General features: G+C 36.4%; 1 protein-coding gene across 5 annotated transcripts in view; it reads right to left on the minus strand.

The window, feature by feature from the left end:
• Nucleotides 1-359: 359 nt before the first annotated feature.
• Nucleotides 360-24,184, minus strand: part of RAD17 (RAD17 checkpoint clamp loader component) — a 31,652-nt gene continuing 7,827 nt past the window's right edge. For 2 of the 5 annotated variants that reach the window (XM_060009369.1, XM_060009370.1), the window contains 12 exons: nucleotides 21,947-22,083; nucleotides 21,417-21,469; nucleotides 21,203-21,328; nucleotides 21,040-21,109; nucleotides 15,705-15,816; nucleotides 13,517-13,702; nucleotides 13,132-13,217; nucleotides 12,877-13,023; nucleotides 11,018-11,167; nucleotides 8,958-9,078; nucleotides 3,284-3,341; nucleotides 360-1,129 (listed from right to left, as the gene is read on the minus strand). In XM_060009369.1, the coding sequence (XP_059865352.1) occupies nucleotides 865-1,129; nucleotides 3,284-3,341; nucleotides 8,958-9,078; nucleotides 11,018-11,167; nucleotides 12,877-13,023; nucleotides 13,132-13,217; nucleotides 13,517-13,702; nucleotides 15,705-15,816; nucleotides 21,040-21,109; nucleotides 21,203-21,328; nucleotides 21,417-21,469; nucleotides 21,947-22,083 (1,511 nt within the window). In that variant the 3' untranslated portion in view covers nucleotides 360-864. The remainder of the gene's footprint in view (nucleotides 1,130-3,283; nucleotides 3,342-8,957; nucleotides 9,079-11,017; nucleotides 11,168-12,876; nucleotides 13,024-13,131; nucleotides 13,218-13,516; nucleotides 13,703-15,704; nucleotides 15,817-21,039; nucleotides 21,110-21,202; nucleotides 21,329-21,416; nucleotides 21,470-21,946; nucleotides 22,084-24,184) is intronic. The other 3 variants (XM_060009372.1, XM_060009371.2, XM_060009373.1) reach the window with 3 other exon arrangements.

Below are 24,184 nucleotides of genomic sequence, written 5' to 3' on the forward strand. Positions count from 1 at the left end.
GGCTCTGAAACTGGGATTGGGCGCCGGGGGCGGGGCCGGGCCGAACTGAACTTCGCCCCGCCTGGCTTTGTCAGGCCCGGACTGTCGCCTGGGGCTCGGGCGGGTCGGTGCCCTCACCCCCACCGCACCTCAAGGCAACAGCTAGGAGAGCTCTGGAAAGGTTGTTAAAGGTGAGAGCAAACCCTCCGGAAAGTTGGGTTTGCAACCCTCGCAAGGTTGCAATCCCCCTCCTTTCTATTTTTGAAAAAGTTTGGCACTGGATGAAGGAGACTTGCGTACTATGACCAGTGACACATGGCAGACCGTGCGTGTTAAGAATCATTGAAGGACAGGAGAAACAAAACAGAACAAATTCAACATTTTAATTTTGATATAAATTATGTAAATAGTTTCCAGAAAGTAGCTAAAATATTCCACTGTACAACATATAAAAATGGTATCGGAAGAAGCTAGAGACCAGAGAGAAATTGTGAATAAGGCACAAAGTTTATTTACACTCTTAATTGCATCCTAAACTGTTTTATAATTCTTATTTACAACCCACAGAGTTTCTGTATTCTGAATTATTCCTTCACATTTTCTGATATTTGGCATAATGTTCAAACACATTTCATACACACTGACCTCTCCCAACACCACTCACAAGGCTAAATAAATACTAGAGAAAAAGATTAAGAGATTATTTGAAGGTTTGATCTTCTATTTACTTCAACATGACAGAAATCAGTTCTCTGTGCTGAAATACTACAAGAGTGAAGAATTAACAAACTAATTCACCTGAAAAGTCTATTATCTCTGTTCAAGTACCACTGAATAAAACGAATATGAATCTGTCAAGTAACAATCTCATGGGCAGGCTGCTTTCTATGTCTCATCACTCTCATAGTCTTCTATTATCATGTCTTCCTCTTCCATGTCTCTCTGGGCTGAAAAGGGCTGAGGCTGGCTGGCAGGCAGTTCACTCCCACTATCCTGACTCAAAGGAAGAGACCAGGTTTCAGGTTCAGCTGTCTGAGTGCGTTCACCCAGCGCTTCCTCTGCAGGTTGCCCTCCACCAAGCTGGGCTTCATCTCCACTGTCCAGGTCTGTCATTCCATGCTCCCTGTCAGTCAGGGCTTCCATTTTCAATCTGCCAGATGCATAACACAGGCATTAATAATAATCAAAGGAGGGGATTCCTTTAAATTACACCATGAGTGTGGTGATTATGAAGCCCTCTCCTGTAGTCTCTCATTTACCTTCCTTGTGCTGTTTAGCCAGGTGGACCGGTTTATTTAACAATATAAACAAAACTAAAAAGTAAATGACAAACTGAATAAATCATTACAACTTATAACACAACCAAGTTAATTAATATCTTTAGTAAAGATTTCTTACAAAAAGAAAGAATTAAATGGAATAGGAAAACAGACATAAAACATGTACAGATAGCTTACAGAAGAATGGTTACTAAATAAATTGCTCAACCTAATTTGTAATTTTAAAATGGAAATTAATATTGTCATCTTTCAAACTGGTAAAGACCTTTTAAAATAATAAAACCCAGTGGTGGTACGAGGAGAAAAGAACATGCTGAAACACTGTTAAGTGGGCATAAGATTGGCAAAATATTCTTGGAAGCAATCTGGCAATATAGAGCAAAGGTGTATATCCATTGATCCAGCAATTTTATTTCTAGGAATTCATCCTACATAAATAGTATTTGATATGCATGATGATTTAGCTTCAAGGAAGGCTGTGACAACAAAAGCTGGAAACAAGCTAAATGTACAAAACCAAGGTGTAGGAGGACTTCCCTTGTGGTCCAGTGGTTAAGAATCAGCCTTCCAATACAGGGGATGCGGGTTTGAACCCTGGTCGGGGAACTAAGATCCCACATGCCATGGGGCAACTAAGCCTGTGCGCCACAACTAGAGAGAAGCCTATGTGCCACAACTAGAGAGAAGCCCTCGCGCTGTAACGAAAGATCCTATGTGCCACAACTAAGACCCAACGCAGCCAAAAATAATAAATAAAACAAAACAAGGTGTAGGTTCAATTATAGGAAATTATGCAGCTATTAAATAGCAATATTAAATGTTAAGTTTAAGTATTAATATTCAATATTATCAATATAAATCAAAGATAATGTTAAAATGGTCACTAATGTTAAAATGGTCACTATAAATGAAAGACAACAGTACTAGTCATTGTAATAAGTAGCACTGACAAATCCTGCCTCCCAATTCAGATCAAGTAGCTGAACCAGTAATAAAACACTGACTCCCATTCTTTTAATTACATCTTAGGAGGAAAAAGACAATAGAAGACAATGGTCTTCCCTTGATTTTGATGTCATAATCTTGTGGGGAAAGGAACCAGTGAAAACAGCTGGTCCTTCTTTGATTCAGAGGGAAGTGAGGAGAAAAGGGAAGTTTATAAAAGGTTTGAGCCCTGATCACATCCCAGTGGGATGATGCTGTAAGATCCATCCATCACTGTATTTCTGTAAAAGGAAAGATGGGCTCCCAATAGCTAAGTCATTATAAGGAAGAAACCATTAACACTACAAAGGCCTTTACTGAATCTATGAAGGCAGAGGGAAAAAAAGCCCAGATAAGCTAGTTTTCCATTTGGGACCAGGAATAGGAGAACTAGTAGAAGGGGTAATAGATGCCATTTCTATCATTTACTTTTATCCTTGCAACCAGGAAGCAAGCACTTTTTAACCTTTTTTAGAATACCTGAGTGCATAATTTAACCTTACAAATAAGCCAAGTAGAAATGAACTACAAGCACTGTGTTAATCACTGATATTAGGCCAGAAGCCATTTTGCAATGGAATGAACAGTATAGATGTAGATTTATCTCTCTCTCTATTTTTTTACTTGTCTGAATTTTCTGTGATAAAGAAATAAAAAAGACAGTGCTCTTTTGAGGTAGTTCCTGATTATTGCAGTCTCCAAATATAGGCTAAGAACACCTCTTGGCATGAAAGCTGAAAAGGGGTTTTCAGCTATGCAAAATTTGTTGAACTCAAGGATTTTAAAGATTTCTCTGCCTCTGTGATTCAATGATTCTATTTAGCCTAATAGTCCATTCTGAGATGGTGAAAATAGCTGTTACATGTAATATATATAATAGATGGGTCTACAATGCAATCATATGGTCTCTGATCACTAGTACAACATGTATTTCTTGGCCTTTACAGATAACATTTATTGACTGTATAATGAATAAATACATAAGGTATTTGGTGGTTATTTCAGTAACAGCTCTTTGAAAATTAAAATGATCAGCTTACCTTCCAAAGTGTCGCTTCAGAGGAAGTCTTCCAATATCCTGGATAAAAGAAATCTGAGCTAAAAGAGATTTTTAAAAAGCTTTAAATAGACATTTCTCCAAAGAAGAATGGCCAAAAAGCACATGAAAAGACGCTTAAAGTCACTAATTGTTAGGAAAATGCAAACCAAAACCATGAGATACTATTTCACACCCCTTAGGATGGGTATTATCAAAACACCCCATAAAACAACAAGGTTTGACAAGGACGTGGAGAAAGCTGTAGAAATACAAAATGGTGTAGCTGCTGTGGAAAATGGTAAGGTAGTTCCTCAAAAAACTGAAAACAGAATTACTATATAATCAATTCCACTTCTGGGTATACACCCAAAAGAATTGAAAGCAAGATCTCAAAGAAACATCTGTATATCCATACTTATAACAACATTATTCATAACAGTGAAAACGTGGAAGCATATATATATATGTATAGCTGATTCACTTTGTTATACAGCAGAAACTAACACACCATTGTAAAGCAATTATACTCCAATAATGGTGTTAAAAAAAAAAGTGGAAGAAACTTGTGTCCAAAAACAGATGAATGGATAAACAAAATGTGGTAAATATATACAATGTAATATTATCCAGCCTTAAAAAGGAAGGAAGTTCTGACACATGCTATAACATGGATAAACCCTGATGACATGCTGAATGAAATAAGCCAGTCACAAAAAGATAAATATTGTATGGTTGCACTTAAGTGGGTACCTAGGGTGGTCAAATTCATAGATAGAAAGTAAGTAGTGTTGGACTTCCCTGGTGGCACAGTGGTTAAGAATCCATCTGCCAATGCAGAGGACACAGGTTCGAGCCCTGGTCTGGGAAGATCCCACATGCCACGGAGCAACTAAGCCTGTGTGCCACAACTACTGAGCCTGTGCTCTAGAGCCCATGAGCCACAACTACTGAGCCCATGTGCCACAACTACTGAAGTCCATGTGCCTAGAGCCTGTGCTCCACAACAAGAGAAGCCACCACAATGAGAAGCCCACGCATCACAACAAAGAGTAGCCCCTGCTTGCCGCAACTAGAGAAATCCCGTGTGCAGCAACGAAGACCAAACACAGTCAAAAATAAATAAATGAAATAAATACATTTTAAAAATAAAATAAAATAAAAAGAAGTAAAGGGAGCTATAATGACAATGACTCATCAAATAGGGAATATCAGTAAAGAGAAGGAAATTGCAAAAAAGAACCAAATGGAAATTCTGGACTTGAAAAGTACAATAACCAAAATGAAAAGTCCACTGCAGGGGCTCAATAGTAGATTTGAACTGGGAGAAGAAATAATCAGTAACCTGGAACATAGGCTGATAGAGATTATGCAATCAAAGAGAAAACAGAATGAAACGTGAGATACCTGTAAGTATTCTAACAAACACTAATGGAGGACTAGAAAAGAGGACAGAGAGAAATGAGCAGAAGAAACATAAAATGTCTGAAATGACATAGTAAAGTGAAAGAAATGGGATAAAAATTGATGAATAAAAAGAAAAGCCAAGGGCTTTCCTGGTGGCACAGTGGTTGAGAGTCTGCCTGCCAATGCAGGGGACACAGGTTCGAGCCCTGGTCAGGGAAGATCCCACATGCCTCGGAGCAACCAAGCCCATGTGCCACAACTACTGAGCCTGCGCTCTAGAGCCTGTGAGCCACAACTACTGAGCCCGCATGCCACAACTACTGAAGCCCGCGCGCCTAGAGCCCATGTTCCACAACAAGAGAAGCCACCGCAATGAGAAGCCCGCACACCGCAAGGAAGAGTAGCCACTGCTCACCACAACTAGAGAAAGCCTGTGTGCACCAAAGACCCAACACAGCCAAAAATAAATTAAAAAAAAAAAAAAGTCAGACCACAAGACAAAAAAAAAAAAGCCAGAACATCCTATTTTTGACTGAATTTTATAAACCTTCAAAAGTCTGCAAATCAAACACTACCTTACCTTTTTAAAAATCCACTACACAATATGACTAGGATTTTTAAAAAACAGCTTTTTGATATGGAAAACTTAAGGGTTGTGATCCTGGAATCTGAACTTTCTAGTGGATGTAATGATTCTCTAGGTGATTCCAATGTGAGTAATCCAAACCAATACTTCTCAAACTCCTCAAACATCTCCTGCATAAGAATCACCTGGAGGGCTTCCCTGGTGGCACAGTGGTTGAGAGTCTGCCTGCCAATGCGGGGGACACAGGATCGTGCCCCAGTCTGGGAAGATCCCACATGCCGCAGAGCGGCTAGGTCCGTGAGCCACAGCTGCTGAGCCTGCGCATCTGGAGCCTGTGCTCCACAACGGGAGAGGCCACAACAGTGAGCGGCCCGCGTACCGCCAAAAAAAAAAAAGAATCACCTGGAGAATCTTGCTAATTGATCTTGCAGATCAATTCAGTAAGTCTTGGTTGAGGCCTGAGATTCTGCATTTTTCTCAAGCTTCCAGGTGATGCTGATGATTCTGGTCCAAGGAGACTCTTACTAATCAAACCGATTCATTGTCGCACAGCTAGGAGTAGGACAAAGAATGTGAATGGCTGTGCCAATGTAAGTTGGTGGCAGTAGTGCTGGGACTGAAGGAGCAGCCTGCATTGTCAGGAGATAGGTTATAGACATAGGAATTAAGTAAACAAGTAAATATATTTAGCAAAGTGGGAGATGGGTCCATATCAACTAAAAGGAACCAGGACTCATTGAGATTTCTAAGTCCATGTAGGGAGAGTATGAAATAATCCAGGAACACTTTGTATCGGAAAGAAAGTACACTAAGAGTAAAGGCACAGAGTTACCTTAAAGCAGCTTGCACTGGCCAAATCTGGACAATTTAAGTCCAAAATAAATAATGATAGAAACAACAGCTGAAAAAGCTCCAGAGTTTATACAAATATAAACAAACAAACAAACAAATGGGAAAGAAGGCGAAGCAATACCTTACAGCAGAATTTATTAACACAAATACAGAAGGAATAATGCCATTAGAAAATCACTTGCCAACCATGACGGATTCAGGAAATAATTATCAAAAGATGCTATAACTAGTGGGTGAAATTTTAATGAGAAATAGGATATTTACATAGTCTCAAAGTGTCTCCCCACAAAACACTTAATAACTTTACATTGAAGAACCTGAGAGATGTTATCTTACCAAATAATAAAAGTTAACTTCACCAGCATGGTTTAAATAGACATCATATTCCCCTGATGTGATGCACTGAGAAGAACACAGCATCACTTCTGTGGTGTTCCTGCACAAAATATATATCCTAAATCCACTCATGAGGAATCCTCAGATAAACCCAAATTGAGGGGCAGTCCATGTTATAACAATCTGCTTCAGAAATGTAATGGATGAAGAAAGACCACAGTACTATTCTAAATCAAAGAAGACTAAAGAGATAGCAAGTAAGTAACTAAATGTATCATGTGATCTTGCATTGGATTTCTAGACAAGAGAGAACAAGTTTTTGTTGTTATTTTACAAAGGGCATTATTAGGACAATTGGCAAAATTTGAATGGAGTCTATAAACTACAAATGGAGTCTAATAATTAAACTATAAATTAGCAGTAATATATCAATGTTAATTTCCTGATTTTGATGTATATACTGTGGTTATGTAGGAGAATGTCCTTGTTTTCAGGAAGTACATGCTGCAGTGTTTAAGAATAATGGGCATAATGTCTGCACTTTACTCACACATGGTTCAGAAAAAAATACATATATTTGTGTACATGTGTGTATAAAGAAAAAGAATAAAAGGCAAATATGGTAAAAAATGAAACACTGAGGAATCTTGGTGAAGGATATACAAGAACTTCTTTGTACCATTCTTCTAATTTCTAAGTTTGAAATTACTTCAAAATAAAGTTTAAAAACTAGTATAACTTGGGATTTCCCTGGTGGGCCAGTGGTTAGGACTCCATACTTTCACTGCTGAGGGCCCGGGTTCAATCCCTGGTCGGGGAACTAAGATCCCACAAGCCATGCAGCACAGCCAAAACGATAAATAAATAAAAACTAGTATAATCTAAAAATAATAGTCAAGGATAGGGAACTCTCTGGATTCTGACTCACAGATTAATCATTCCCATTGCTCAAAAGTCATCTCACTTCTGCCTGTAAATACAGAATATTTTAAATCTTTAGGTATCAATATTCTTAAAAGATGAGACTCTCATTGTATGAAGGCAGACATTTACTCTATAATCCTCTCTTCTGATAATTCATAAGGCAAACCCTATCTTTAAAATTTGAGAAGTTTTGGACTTTCCTGATGGCCCAGTGGTTAAGAATCCACCTGCCAGTGCAGGGGACATGGATTTGAGCCCTGGTCTGGGAAGATCCCACATGCCGCAGAGCAACTAAGCCCATGAGCCACAACTACTGAGCCAGCATGCCACAACTACTGAAGCCCGCGCACCTAGAGCATGTGCTCCGCAACAAGAGAAGCCACCACAATGAGAAGCCTGCCCACAGCAACGAAGAGTAGCCTCCACTTACCGCAACTAGAGAAAGCCCGCGTGCAGCAACGAAGACCCAACACAGCCAAAAATAATTAAAAAAAAAAAAAATTGAAAGTTCAAAAAACACTTGAGAAGTTTGATGAGTTATGTAGTAGATTAGTAATACTTTCAATATTACACAAATTCTCTGTTCTACCTTGAAGATCAGCACCACAGACATGTGACCTAGGACTGTTAATGAAATGTGGCCCTTATGACACACATTAAAAAAGAGAAACAACTGATGGAAAAATTGGTAAAGTTCAAAAAAAGGCAAACCTCAGTAGACATAAACTGGGCAAGTGTGTATTGCCAAAGACATACTAATTTTTTTTAGCATTATTTATAATTTCAAAACTTGGAAAGACAATGTAAATATACTATTAATAGATACTGCTTGTAATATTGAAATCAACCAAAATACCTATCAATAAGGTTGAATAAAATTATAAATTTTGAAAAAATATGAGTTAGATTTGAATATACTTTTGCATTGCTGCTGTTATAGACTAAATGCTTCTGTCACCCCAAATTCATATTTTGAAATCCTAACCCCTGAAGTGATGTTATTAGGAGATGGAGCCTTGGGAGGTGCTTAGGTCATGAGGGTAGAGCCCTCATGAATGGGATTAGTGCCTTTATATAAGAGAACCCAGAGAGAGCTCTCTTTTACTCTGCTCTTTACCATGTGAGAATACAATGAGAAGATGGCCATCTGCAAACTAGGAAGCAGGCCATCACCAGACACTGGATCTGCTGGCACCTTGATTTTGGACTTCCCAGCCTCTAGAGCTCCTTTGCCCTAATTATAAAATATGGAGCACTATGCATGATAAGTGACAAAAAAAATTAAAGTTTACATCTAACATTTGTATACACACAGGAAAAAGTCTAGAAGAATTTACACCAATCTGTCAAAAGGAATTACGCGTGGTTATAGGGGACTTTCAATTTTTACTTTAGGTACTTCTTTATTATTTAATTTCTTTCTTTTTTAATCAAAAAGCATGTATTAATTCTGATTCAAAAAATAAAGGGGAAAGAAACTTACTGTCACTGGTACATAGGAATAAGTTGATCCACAAAAACATAATGTTATAAAACACTACTTCTTGGGGATAAGGAAAACCCATATTATTACCTTGATTTCTCATTGGAATGGTTAGCAAAGCAAGGTATGGCAACAGCTGAGTTTGGAGGCATAAAGCTGGTAAGCAGAAGTCAGAAAAAAGTGCTTTTGCTGCCAGGCAATTTTCCCGATACTGCAGAGAAGGAAAAACATGGTGAAATGAAAAATAAAAATTTAAATATGGATATTTGTCCCTAGACTAAGTTTATTATATCACAAAGTATGTGGGTTTATATGCTACAAATATACTCTAAGAGTTTACCTGATCAGTCCCTTTTTTTTTTTTGGCCAGGCTGGGCAGCTTGATTAGTCCTTTATAACTGTCCTAGCATTATCTAACAAAGCATTTTATCTACACAACTATTTCTCACTTGATATAACAGCAATAAGAACAAGACTTAAGGTAGAAGAAAAACAAACTTAAAAATCAAAGGACTTCTGTTTATGAGCATACACATATCACAAATTATGTGAGGATATTGTTTCTCAATGAAAGAAGGTATTTTCTTCAGTTAAGAGAAGGCACTATGTTACAGTGATGATAAGAGAAGTATGATCTCTGCCTTTCAGGTGCTCACAGTCTTAGAACATTTATATGTAACAAATGCGAAATTAATATACATGCTATAAAGCGCAAAGCAAGTCAATAAGGGACATAAATTGCTTAAAAGTAATGAAATTCTCCAAGAAATCCACTGAAAATTTTCTTAGGTAATGAATGATAGGTTCATATGTAGCCATATGAATTTAAAACTGGAAGACATCTTAGAGATGACCTAGTCCAGGGGTCACAAATTCAGATGCTATAGGAGTCAGGCAGTTAATAGAAATCAGTGCAGTGGAACAGCTTGGGGAGGTGGTACTGACCACTCCCATCACCAAGGGGCAGATTATACTTGGCTTGAGTAGACTACTGCCATGTAATATATGGACCAGTATTGCCTTACTTCCAATTTTTTTTTTCAGGAGATTGCAGAAATTCTGAAGCCAGAAATCCTTATCTGAGTTTTAACTATTATACTAGTTTTCAAAGATTGGCAATTCATTTAAAAAAATCTGTGTGTAGGTTGTATTCAACTTGTGAGCCACCTGTTTTTGACCTCTAAATAACTCAATCCTCCATATTTATAGCTGTGGAAAATAATGGCATATTAAGTGAAATAACTTGTGCAGATGGTTAGAGGTAAAGCCAGGATTTATTTTCAACTGAAACGAAAATATAATTACAACTATAGGCATACCTCAGGGATATTGTGGGTTCAAGTTCCAGACCACTGCAATAAAGTGAGTATCACAATAAAGCAAGTCACACAAATTTTGTGGTTTCCCAGTGCATATAAAAGTTATGCTTGGGACTTCCCTGGTGGTCCAGTGGTTAAGACTGCGCTCCCACTGCAGGGGGGCACAGGTTCAATCCCTGGTCAGGGAACTAAGATCCTGCATGCCATTCGGCGTGGCCAAAAAAAAAAAAGTTATGCTCACACTAGACTATAGTCTCCTAAGTGTGCAATAGCATTATGTCTAAAAAACAATGTACATACTTTAATTAAAAAATACTTCATTGCTAAAAAATGCTAACCATCACCTGAGCCGTCATCCAGTCATACTCTTTTGCTGGTAGAGGGTTTGAAATATTGCTAGAATTATCAAAATGTGACACAGAGACACGAGGTGAGCAAATGCTGTTGGAAAAACGGTGCTGATAGACTTGCTTGATGCAGGATTAACACAAACCTTCAATTTGTAAAAAACGCATTATCTGTGAAACGCTTTAATAAAGTAAAGTACTATAAAACGAGGTAGGCCTGTATACTTTGATTCCAATAAAATAGGTATATGCTTTCAATTTTTGAGCGCTTTTTCCTTAAAAAAATGACTAAGCATTTAAGACGACTGTCCTTTTTATGTTTTATCATAGCTCTAAGAAAACTGTGGGCCTTAGCAACTATTTCTCATTAAGAATGAAAGACCATTTTTCTTTTTCAATTAAAAGAAAAAACCAACTTTACTGAGATATAATTCACATACCATAAATAGTTCACTCTTTGAAAATGTACAATTCTTTTTTTTACCTTTTTATTTATTAGAAACCATTGGGGTTTATGCAAGGGTCGAAAACTTGATCCTCCTCCTTGGCAATGAGCAAATCCTCGGGCTTTGTTGGAATGTATCACACCTCTCGTAGCTATAGATGTACTATATTCCCTGAGTAAAGAGCACGTCTAGAAAAGGAGACAAGATGTGAAATAAAGAAAATAAGAGATTTATAAAACAGTACTTATTGGTACTACTGACCCCAAAAAAAGGCTAATCATATTTAGTTACTGTATGTTCATGTTTTTCAACCTCACCATGCCCTAAAAATAATAGTGCTACAAAATTTTGAAGAAAATTCAACTGCGACATAATAATCAAACGCTATGAGTGAATATTAACCGGATGTTGGATGGAGGTGGTGGAAATAACTTTAAATACATTTTTGAGATAACTGGGGAAACAGGAATAAGGACAGTATATTATGGAATTTATGTTTATTTTCTTAGGTATGATAATGCTATTGTGGTTGTAATAGAGCAATGTCCTTATGCATGCTTAAGTGTTAAATGTTGTGATGCTACAATTACTTTCCAATTATTTAGCCAAAACAAGTGTGTCAATACAGATTAAGCAAATGTGGAAAAATGTGAAAAACTGGTGAACAAAAGCTAAAGGTATTCATTCAGGTATTCATTGTGTATTCTTTCTATTTGTCAACAGGTTGGAAAATTTCAAAATAAAAAAGAAGCAATATAAAAAAATTAAGCAAATGCAACTGCTGAATAATGAAACTCTAAATATATAACAGAAACTGTATCATAACTGTTTAAATGATGGAAATATGGCTAGTGTGACCAGGGAACTGAATTTTTTTTAATTTTTGTTTTGGCTGTGCTGCGTTTTAGCTGTGGCATGTGGGATCTTTAGTTGCAGCATGCAGGCTTCTTAGTTGCGGCATGCATGTGGGCTTCTTAGTTGCAGCATGCCTGTGGGATCTAGTTCCCCGACCAGGGATCGAACCTGGGGCCCCCTGTATTGGGAGCACAGAGTCTTACCCACTGGACCACCAGGGAAATCCCTGAATTTTTAATTTAATTTAAATAGCTCCAAGTGTCTAGTAACTACTATACCAGTCAGAGCAGAGTTAAACTGTTAAGAAAAAATACAAACTTTATAGTGAATAATTTCAAATGTGCAAATAAATAAATTTAAAAACCATCAGAAAGTATAGCAAGAAACACAGGGGACTTCCCTGGAGGTTCAGTAATTAAGATTCCATGCTTCCACTGGAAGGAGCATGGGTTTGATCCCTGGTCAGGGAACTAAGAGCACATGCCACGCAGCGTGGCCAAAAAAAAGAAGAAGAAGAAAAGATAGAGGCACAGTTCCTTTCCTTCTGTCTACTTTTCAATGGTTGTCAAGTTTTCCGACTATGTATTAGTTTTATAATCAGAAAATAACTTTAGAAAAAATTAGTGTATGTTATCATAGAAAAATCAGATTCACTGCTGAAGTTTCACTGGGTTGGATGAATTAATTTTGTCATAGTTATTAAGAAGTTACTTAAAATAATGTCAAATCGGGCTTCCCTGGTGGCGCAGTGGTTGAGAGTCCACCTGCCGATGCAGGGGACACGGGTTCGTGCCCCAGTCCTGGAAGATCCCACATGCCGTGGAGCGGCTGGGCCCGTGAGCCATGGCCGCTGAGCCTGCGCGTCCGGAGCCTGTGCTCCGCAATGGGAGAGGCCACAACAGTGAGAGGCCCGCGTACCGCAAAAAAAAAAAAAAAAAAAAAAAAAAAAAAAAAGTCATATCAGTATGAATAAAAGTAAACTTTCTTTCTCAATTCTGAGGAAATAGTCATAAACAAAAACATTTAAGTCAAATGGTCTTACATTCCAGTCACCACTGAGGATATCTGCAAAACTCAGAAATTCACTGGCTCTCACAAGATCATCCACTTCTGTGAAGAAATCTATGTAGTTCTGATGAAGATATAAATTAAATAATTCTCCTGGCATGTGTGACATTTCTACTACTTCCTATAAAAAGAAGTATATATAATTTTGGTAAAAATTCAGTGGTCATATTTATATGGACACATATTTAATATTAATAGTATACAGCCTGTAAATAGTACTAAGTGTTACCTCAGGTTGAACAAGCAATGTATCCCGCTCATACTCTGATAAATGAGAAGGCAATCGAGGTGAGCCTAATTCTGTTACAGATGCTCCTATTAAAAAAAATGTCTGGAGTTATTAAAAATAACACCACCTTTATATAATTATATAGCACCTCTCATTTGAAGATTTTTCAACAGTTGGTTTTAATGTTTAATCCCACTCATAATCCAAAAATACTCTATCTAAATACATTTTTCTGCTATGTCTTTCTTAGGCCCTGCCAAAGAGTATCTGACCTAGTCCTAGCTCTTTCTTGTAACTGAACCAAATACATGACATTTAAAAAAATGTATTTTATTTCAATTATAAGATAATAACAGATTTTTTTAAATGTATAAGGTTTTCTTACGTTTACAATATAGTATTTTCCCCAAAGCTCTGAAGAGAAAAAGAGAAACATCTTTGCCACCAATAGCTTGGACCTCTTGATTTTCAAATATCCTATCAGGTTTTTGTCTTCCTTTTGATTTTGACAGCACAGCATCTGATTTTAATGAAGACGTTCGTTTTTTCCTTGGCCATAAATTGTTCTTTCCTAAATAATATACACCCAAGAAACAATATTTAAAATAAAATTAAAATATAAAAATTAAAACTGAGAACATTTCAGATATAGTTACACTAGGTATTTTAATTTAAATATTTTTCTAATAAATAATTATGAAGTATACAGAGTCAGAGTCCTCTTTCAGTTACTAAACTATTAAAACGAACTAAAATGTCATCTAAAAGTACGTCATGACACAGATTTCAAATTTTCACATACACAATGACATACTCTAACATAGTCATATCACCTTGGTTTCTCATGGTGTTAATGGCAAGGTACTATTCTTGCTGCATGGTATGTACTAACTAATTTAGTCCTCATAACAACCCTATCAGAGGAGAACTATTATTATACAGAGTAAAGAAATGAGACGTAAAGAGGTTAAATAACTGGCTAAAGGTCAGCAGCTAGTAAGTGATTTGAATCCAGACAGTCGGGTTCTGCAATCCATGCTTAACAATGATGCTATATTACTTCTTTACTGATTTGGACAGTCTCCAATTTATGAATATGCCCGTGTTCAAATTTCACTTGGAAATCTACTTTTTAAAACTCAGGGACTCCCTGGTGGTGCAGTGGTTAAGAATCTGCCTGCCAATGTAGGGGTTCGATCCCTGGTCTGGGAAGACCTCATATGCTGTGGAGGAACTGAGCCCGTGTGCCACAACTACTGAAGCCCGGGTGCCTAGAGCCCATGCTCCGCAACAAGAGAAGCCACCACAATGAGAAGCCTACGCACCGCAACGAAGAGTAGCCCCTGCTCGCAGCAACTAGAGAAAGCCCGTGCACAGCAACAAAGACCCAACGCAACCAGAAATAAATAAATAAATAAATAAATTTATAACAAAACAAAAACAACCCAGAATGCATGACTTCAGAAAACCAGCCTGGAGTATTAGAAAAACACAGGATCTAGGTTTGAATCCTACTATTGTCTATCTCATTAGGCTGGTCTGAGAATTAAATGAAAAAAAATGTAATTGCTAATACAGTTCCTGACCCACTATTATTTTCTTCCCTCTGAAATTTCTAAGCTCAGAGCAATAATGTTATAAATGGTAGTTAGGATCCCAAACTGACCCATCCCTAATTCTAGTAGTGAACCTAAGCACAATTTACATTTATGTTTCTACAGCAAGAAGCAGAATTCTGGTTTCAGTTGTGTTAAGATGTCTATTTCTGTAGAGTTATTTTGAAAAACAAAGATGTAACTAAATGAACAGGTTACACTTGTGGGTAGAAACTAGGATTTCACGTGGATTTTGAGAGCTCCAAAGAGCTTTTAATTTTTTAAGGTCAATTCCTCAATGTTAAGCATCATGTAGGTCACTTGTTAAATGTTTTCTGATGAAAACTGTATGCAGTAAACTATGATCATTAAGAGCAAAAATTAACTCATTGCTATTAGTGGGGCTCTTTACTATAACATGGCTAGGGACCCCTTTTATATATTAACAAGTGGAAATGCATTTGTTAAACATATCATATATGAACTATTATTAAATTCATTAACAGCTGGCCATTTGAGCACTGAATGTGTGTCAAGCACTGGAATAAACACTCTACAAGGATTACCTCACTCTTCACACATCTCAATCAGACAGGTTCTCATATAAAAGGTGAAAAAATAAAGGCATGGAAAGATTAAGTAACTTGCAAGATTCAGTCACTGAAAAGTGGCAGAGCCAGGATTTTCTCTCAGGAAGCCTCATTCCAAATTAACTTTGAAAGGTAAAGTGGCAAACCACGTAAATAAATCAGCTTTTGTCTCAGATATATAAACATATATGGTGACACAGTCATAGTGGTGTGTGTATGCATGTGTACATACATAATTTTATTACACTGTCTCAATAAAAAAATCGTAAGTGGAGATAGGTATATACCAATTTTAAGTTAAAATGTTTAGTTTAATTTCATTTCATGAATAATTAAGAAAAAGTTAGTCACCTATATAATACCATAAGAGTGTATCTTTTCCAGTTACCTGTTGAAGAAGAAAACTGGAGGCTGTTTATTGCACTTCTGATATCACCAGAACATCCTTGACAGAGCAACTCTAGAGAAGTTTTATCAGGGACAACAATCTTTCCTCCATCCTAAAATGAAAAAATTAAAATTAAAAAAGCTATTTTCTAAGCAAAAAACAAACAAAACCACCTATTTTCTAAACTTAATGGAAGTATAATAGAATCTTTCCAATTTGAATGCTGAAAAGCCTACATGTTAAACAACAGTCTGCTTATGAAGGTACAAGTGTCAATGACATCACAGTTTAAGGTAAAATTTCAGGGTTATAAAATATCGTTTTACTTTTTTACTTGGACTAGGTTATATTTTGAAGTTCTCTCTCTTTCATTATATACATACATATATACAAATATAGATAGATAAACACACACACACACATATGCATAAATACGTGACTACGATATATCAACCTATCACACCCTTGGTAGATCAAGTATAAGACAAGAAAAACTTATCCTCTCTTCCCCCTCAGAAACTCCTAATAGTTTACTGACAACATAACTTAAGCTGAATTCATGTGATTGTTCATAGATGATCCCATTTCAGCTCTTGACAGAAAAACAGTACTGTGCTATGATCTTCAATATATTTTTAACTTTATTAACCAAAGCTGTTTCAGAAGTTCTTTATGAAAGTTATCCTTTTGCTCTACAGATCCCAACTTTGTAACATGTGTTAACAGTTTAGGAGGAGCCTTTCCAGACCACTTTTTGTGCACACGTATCTGTAAGTAAATATAGTATCTGTAAGTATATTCAGAGTTAATTTTTAAAATATAAGTGGGATCATATCATATGTATTATTCTATGAATTAATACCATTCTTTGTGATCTTTCTATGTTAGTACCTTTAAGTCTATATAATTTAAAAAAAATGTTATGGGTAGACAGTAATTTAACTAGTATTTCCCCCAATGAAGGGACATTTACATTGTTCCCACTTTTTTACTATTCCAGACCTATATATATACTATATATACAGCTGACCCTTGAATAATGTGGGGTTAGGGACCCCAGCCCTCCTCACAGTCGAAAATCCAAGTGTAACTTATAGTTTTCCCTCTGTAGCCGTGGTTCTGCATCCTCGGATTCAACCAATCATGGATCAGGTAGTACTGCAGTATTCACTACTGAAAGAAATGCACATATATGTGGCCCATGCAGCTCAAACCCATATTGCTCAAGGGTCAACTGTATACCTTTGCCAACATGCATGAACATTTCTGTAGAAGCAGAGGGCCCTTCAAAGTGTCTGTAACATTTACCAGTTTTATTTTTCCTAGCAATGGTAGGTGAGAGTGTTCATTTTTCCATATCTTTGGCAACCCTGTATATAAATCTTAAATTTTTTGTGCTCTGATATGTGAAAAATGTTACCTGGTTTAAATATGAATTTCTTTGATTACTATGTAGGGCTGAACACCTCTCATGTTTACTATCCATTTGTATTTCTTTGTGTACTGGCTTCTGTTCTTAGCCTTTTTTTTTCTTGTAGGCATATTTTTGTGTATTCAGGTACCAGTGGGGCTTCCCTGGTGGCGCATTGGTTAAGAATCCGTCTGCCAGTGCAGGGACACAGGTGCGAGCCCTGGTCTGGGAAGATCCCACATGCCGCGGAACAGCTAAGCCCGTGCGCCGCAGCTACTGAGCCTGAGCTCTAGAGCCTGCAAGCCACAACTACTGAAGCCTGTGCTCTAGAGCCTGTGCTCCGCAACAAGAGAAGCCACCGCAATAAGTCCGCGCACCGCAATGAAGAGTAGCTCCCACTTGCCGCACACGGCAACGAAGACCCAACACAGCCAAAAGTAAAATGAATAAAAAATAAAAATATATATTCAGGTATTAGTGCTTTTCTGTTAAAAAACTGCAAATATTTTCTTTCATTCTCATGCTTGTCTTTTATCTTTACCGTGCCTTCTGTCATTTACTAAGTTTTCCATTTTTTTTGAAGTAAATCCATGGCTTTTAGGTTTTGTTTCTTGCTTAGAAGACTTTCCCCCAACCCAAAGTATTTTTTCCTAATACTCTTCTAATTTTTGTATTTAAATCTTTAATCAAGGTTTAAATTATTTTTGTGCATAGTATGAACTAAAGAGGCAACCTTATGTTTTCCTTATGAATATCCAATTGTTCCAACACCAGTTGTTAACCATAATAGTCTACTCTCCTTCCCCAGTGATGGAAAATGCCATTTCCATTATATAAAAAATTCCCATTTACACATACTGATCTATTTCTGTGCTGTCTTCTCATTTTATTCTTCCACTTGTCTATTACTGTGCTAATACCACACTGCTGTACTTCCTAGAGTTTCATCATATTATGTTCCAATACCTAGACAGCAAGTCTCTCTTCATCACTCTTTTACAAAATTTTCTTGCTCATGCCTTCTCTTCCAGATTAACTTTATTTTTATTGGGAATACGTTTACCTTAAAAATTGTTTTGAGAGGAGTACTTGTTTTTGAAAAATTCTAGATATGGATTACTTGCCAGTAAGGAAATATAATTTGAAATTATAATCCTTGGCAGCTGAAGAAAATACTAGGGATGTTAATTACTGTGAACGTGGCGAATATGGCTAAGATGTATGATCAGCAGTTCCTTCCACACTTTACATACCTAATGATATCAGAAAAGACTAAAGATCTTTCTTCCTATGAAAACAGAGAAACATTTAGACTTAAAGAAAAACACTTAAGATATTCAACACTCTTTCTTATTATAACTCATTCACTTAAGACGTCAACACTCTTCCCTAATATAATTAACTAAGCTACAGAATACCAGAGATTAAACTCTCCTTTAAATCTTCTTATACTGTCATTATCATCCTTGGAGACTCCAGACAGTATCATAATATTTGATTTTCTTTTTGATTTATATTTACATGTAAATATTGTGCTTGTTGCTGCTCCTTTTATGTAACATATCAATGATGATATCAAAAGTATACTAGTTCTAAAATTCTTGCTGGTCAACTATTTAAGGTAACGCACATTAACCACATAACAAAGAAGTTATGGTATCTCCTTTTACTAACTTGCTAGAGTAAATGCCATTTGCAATTTAATGACTTAGTCTAAAAAGAAGTTGTGAGTAATGTGATACAGTAGTATGATGCTGACTATTTTTATTTCTTCAATGTTTAATAAATATTTAAATATAGTTTATAATTATCATGCTTATAGTAGAAAACAGAGATTTTTTTTCAAAAAGACAATAAAAAAATCACAAGTCATCCTACCATCCAGAATAACACTCAGCATTTTTATGTATTTCTTTTAGTATGTATAGGTTTATGTATATGTGTGCATTGTGTTGTCATTGACAACTGTATGTTTTGTTCTAGCACAGTGAATTGGAGTCAGAACAAAACTTAAACTCATCTGATACTTAATAGTCATGGAATATTATTCGAGTTATTTCCCTCCAAAGTTCAGCTTCCTTATCTATAAAATGGGGATAATTCTATATGGTTGTGGTGAGGGTTTAATAAGATCAGGTATGTAAAATTACTTTGCATAGGGCTTGACAGATATATCAAGGGCTGGAAACATCATTTCTATTGTTAGAATTATCATATAACTTCACATCTTGTTATTTTTAACTTGACATTAAATTGTATTTCCCCATGTCACTGAATATTTTCAAAACGCTAATTAATGACATAATAGTTCACCACAGTAACTGCTCCCTCTATTCCTGGACTCAGGGTGTTTCTAATATTTCACTATTAATACTTGTACTTATTCAGCTAGGTGCTCTACATGCATACATTATTCTGTTTAATCCTCAAAAATAACCTCTCCCTTGGAGACTTCCCTCAGTTCCTGTGATCCAGCATTCCAAATATATTATGATGTAAGATCCAGTTGATTTATAGCAGTAGGGCCCCCTAGAACCATGCTACTTGGAGTAGAAGTTTCATCAATTTATTTTAACATCATCTTGATTTGAAAGATAGAAAAAAATGATGCGTTAAAAGTAACAGCTATGGGACTTCCCTGTGGCACAGTGGTTAAGAATCTGTCTGCCAATGCAGGGGACACGGGTTCAAGCCCTGGTCTGGGAAGATCCCACATGCCGCAGAACAACTAAGCCCATGCACCACAACTACTGAGCCCGTGCTCTAGAGCCCGCAAGCCACAACTACTGAGCCCGCGTGCCACAACTATTGAAGCCCGCGCGCCTAGAGCCCGTGCTCTGCAACAGGAGAGGCCACCGCAACGAGAGGTCCATGCACCGCAACGAAGAGTAGCCCCTGCTGGCCGCAATTAGAGAAAGCCTCCATGCAGCAACGAAGACCCAAAGCAGCCAAATAAATAAATAAATAAATAAAATTTATGGGGGGAAAAAGTAACAGCTATTTCAGGGACTTTGCTGATGGCGCAGTGGATAAGACTCTGTGCTCCCAATGCAGGGGGCCTGGGTTCGATCCTTGGTCAGGGAACTAGATTCCACATGCATGCTGCAACTAAGAGTTCGCATGCCACAACTAAGGAGCCTGCGCAACCAAATTAAAAAAAAGAAGAAAAAAAAACTAACAGCTATTTCAGAACAATGTTAATATACTTAACACTATTGAACTGGATGGTTAAAAATGGTGAAGATATTTCTAATACATAATACAGCTAATAATACTGTATTACATATTTGAAAGTTGCTAAGAGAAAAAAATCTTAAATGTTCTCACCACAAAAAAGAAATGGTAATTACATGACATGATGGAGGTGTTAGATAACCTATGGTGGTAATCATTTTTCATTACATAAGTTTATCAAATCAACGCGTCATAAACTTACTTAAGTTTAAACTTACTTAAACTTACATGATGTTATATGTCAGTTATATCTCAATAAAGCTGGAATAAAATGGTTAAGATGTTAAATTTTATGATATTTTTTTATCAAAATAAAAAATATATTAAATCTTTAAAAAGTGACAAGACAAAAGTAGAGTTGGACTGTTGCTGACTAATGGACGTAGATGCCAGAAAACAGCTTCTTGATAACAGATACAATTTAAAACACTAAGCCAAGCAAAGGGAAATTTACCTCAATGTGAAAAAGAAAATTAAGTTTAAAAGTAGAAAAAGGTTAAGGATTTTTAAAATTAGTATTTCCTACATTTTCTAAAACGACGTGCTTTATGAGTGTAATTAAAATTTTTTAATTTTAAAAACTGAAATAGTTTGTGTATCTAACTCCTCAAGTTTATATAATACTACTTAAGTTTGGCTTTCTATAATTACAATGTAAGATTCAAATTAATCAGTTCTTAAAAGACTTACCTTATTAGCTTCTTTTGTCACTATTCGATTAAGAAACTTCATCATAATTGTTGGTGCCACAGGGTTGAAACTGTGAAAGTTTTACAAAGAAAGATAGTGGTTATGTGATTAATTTAAAAATACAGTATGTATATGAAATTTTAAGCAGAAATTTCATTCTTACCTAATATTTGATATAGCACACTCTTCCTGAATTTCTTTGGGAAACAGTAACCTTTGATTATTACCTCCACTGAGACTGTCAGAGATTATAAATATTAGAGGACATCGACCAATCTGCACGTACTTCCTAAAATGACAAAAGATAGCAAGCAAGGTTGAAATTTAAACCACCTGCCATTTAATCTGGAGTTTTAAAAAAGTTCACTGAAACTCACCTCAGAAGTTCATGTAAAGTATGAGAATCTCGATAAAACTGGTTAGGTAAATCCTACCAAAAACAAAGGAGAAACATTAGCTCAGTTTTATTCCCATGTAAATTTATTTTCAGATTTATATTTACCAAAACAGGAGAAATGTTATCTATTCAATGTACTGTAACCAGAACTGTTGTAGAAAGGGAGACATCAAATAGCTGATGTCCTAAATAGTAATACACATCAATGGGATTTTGATAGCAAATTCCTTAGGATCACTACAGATTATAATATTTTTACTAAGACGTCACTTTCTAAATATTTTTTGCCTTTCTATACGTAGGCCATTAAATTTTTAAAGTTCATTAACCTATAGCTACTCTATCCAAGTTTACTGCAAGAAACTTTAGGTTTCTTCTATTGCACAAAGCCTTTATGTTATATTTTACCAGTACTAATACTATGGAGAGAGTAAATGTCATTATCACATAAAATATATCTTATAATTGTTTACTCAATAGTTATAGAAGAATTTCAAAAGCTGTCCTTACTTCAACTAGAATTATCTTCTTATCAGTTCTCAGATCATCTCCAAGCATTTGTAGTTTGTTATATTTTGTCGCCCTTAGTAGAAACTCTTTAAAAACTGCTATCTGAGACTGATAAGGAAATACATGGAAGCTTGATTCTGAAAGGAAACATATTTAACACTTTTATTTTCAACCAATTATATACACATCAATATTATACATATGTACGTAATATAGATATACATTAATGAATACATTTACATATACATGAATGAGCACACAATATTGTAGACTTTTTCAATTAGGCAAAACAGTTCAAATTTAAAATATTCATTTCAAAAGACAGGTCACTATGAACAACAGTAACTTTTCTGTACCAATGAATGTAATATGGAGTTAACTGATTTCAGAACACAGTTGTTAGTATAAAAGTCATACAATTGGTAAAAATATTTATGATTCTGCCTACACACTGAAGATTCTCCCAATTAGTGCATGACTATAAATGAGCTGTTTTCAATAATAGTAAGTTTTGGGCTTCCCTGGTGGCAGTGGTTAAGAATCCGCCTGCCAATGCAGGGGACACGGGTTCGAGCCCTGGTCCGGGAAGAGATCCCACATGCCGCAGAGCAACTAAGCCCGTGAGCCGCACCTACTGAAGTCTGAGCGCCTGGAGCCTGTGCTCTGCAAGAGAAGCCACTGCAACGAGAAGCCCATGCACCACAACGAAGAGTAGCCCCCACTCTCCACAACTAGAGAAAGCCCATGCGCAGCAACAAAGACCCAATGCAGCCAAAAATAAAAAATAAATAAAATAAATAAATCTATTTAAAAAATAATCAGTTTTAATGACAAAAAGAGAATGACTGATTAGTGAATTTGGGAATAAGGGAAGAAATATTTTATACAGAAGACTATAAATAAAGACTTCCTAACAGGATAGAGAGCCCATAGATAAACCCACGCACATATGGTCACCTTATCTTTGATAAAGGAGGCAGGAATGTACAGTGGAGAAAGGACAGCCTCTTCAATAAGTGGTGCTGGGAAAACTGGACAGGTACATGTAAAAGTATGAGATTAGATCACTCCCTAACACCATACACAAAAATAAGCTCAAAATGGATTAAAGACCTAAATGTAAGGCCAGAAACTATCAAACTCTTAGAGGAAAACATAGGCAGAACACTCTATGACATAAGTCACAGCAAGATCCTTTTTGACCCACCTCCTAGAGAAATGGAAATAAAAACAAAAATAAACAAATGGGACCTAATGAAACTTCAAAGCTTTTGCACAGCAAAGGAAACCATAAACAAGACCAAAAGACAACCCTCAGAATGGGAGAAAATATTTGCAAATGAAGCAACTGACAAAGGATTAATCTCCAAAATTTACAAGCAGCTCATGCAGCTCAATAACAAAAAAACAAACAACCCAATCCAAAAATGGGCAGAAGACCTAAACAGACATTTCTCCAAAGAAGATAAACAGACTGCCAACAAACACATGAAAGATTGCTCAACTTCATTAATCATTAGAGAAATGCAAATCAAAACTACAATGAGATATCATCTCACTCACACCAGTCAGAATGGCCATCATCAAAAAATCTAGAAACAATAAATGCTGGAGAGGGTGTGGAGAAAAGGGAACACTCTTGCACTGCTGGTGGGAATGTGAATTGGTACAGCCACTATGGAGAACAGTATGGAGGTTCCTTAAAAAACTACAAATAGAACTACCATATGACCCAGCAATCCCACTACTGGGCATATACCCTGAGAAAACCATAATTCAAAAAGAGTCATGTACCAAAATGTTCATTGCAGCTCTATTTACAATAGCCCAGAGATGGAAACAACCTAAGTGTCCATCATCGGATGAATGGATAAAGAAGATGTGGCACATACATACAATGGAATATTACTCAGCCATAAAAAGAAACGAAATTGAGCTATTTGTAACGAGGTGGATAGACCTAGAGTCTGTCATACAGAGTGAAGTAAGTCAGAAAGAGAAAGACAAATACCATATGCTAACACATATATATGGAATTTAAGGAAAAAAAAATGTCATGAAGAACCTAGGGGTAAGACAGGAATAAAGACACAGACCTACTAGAGAACAATTCGAGGATATGGGGAGGGGGAAGGGTAAAAAAAAAACAAAAACAAAAACAAGACTTCCTAGGGACTTCCCTGGTGGTCCAGTGGTTAAGAATCTGCCTTCCAATGCAGCAGACATGGGTTCAATCCC

The sequence above is a fragment of the Delphinus delphis genome, chromosome 3 (genome assembly GCF_949987515.2).
Source record: "Delphinus delphis chromosome 3, mDelDel1.2, whole genome shotgun sequence".
Taxonomy (NCBI): domain Eukaryota; kingdom Metazoa; phylum Chordata; class Mammalia; order Artiodactyla; family Delphinidae; genus Delphinus; species Delphinus delphis.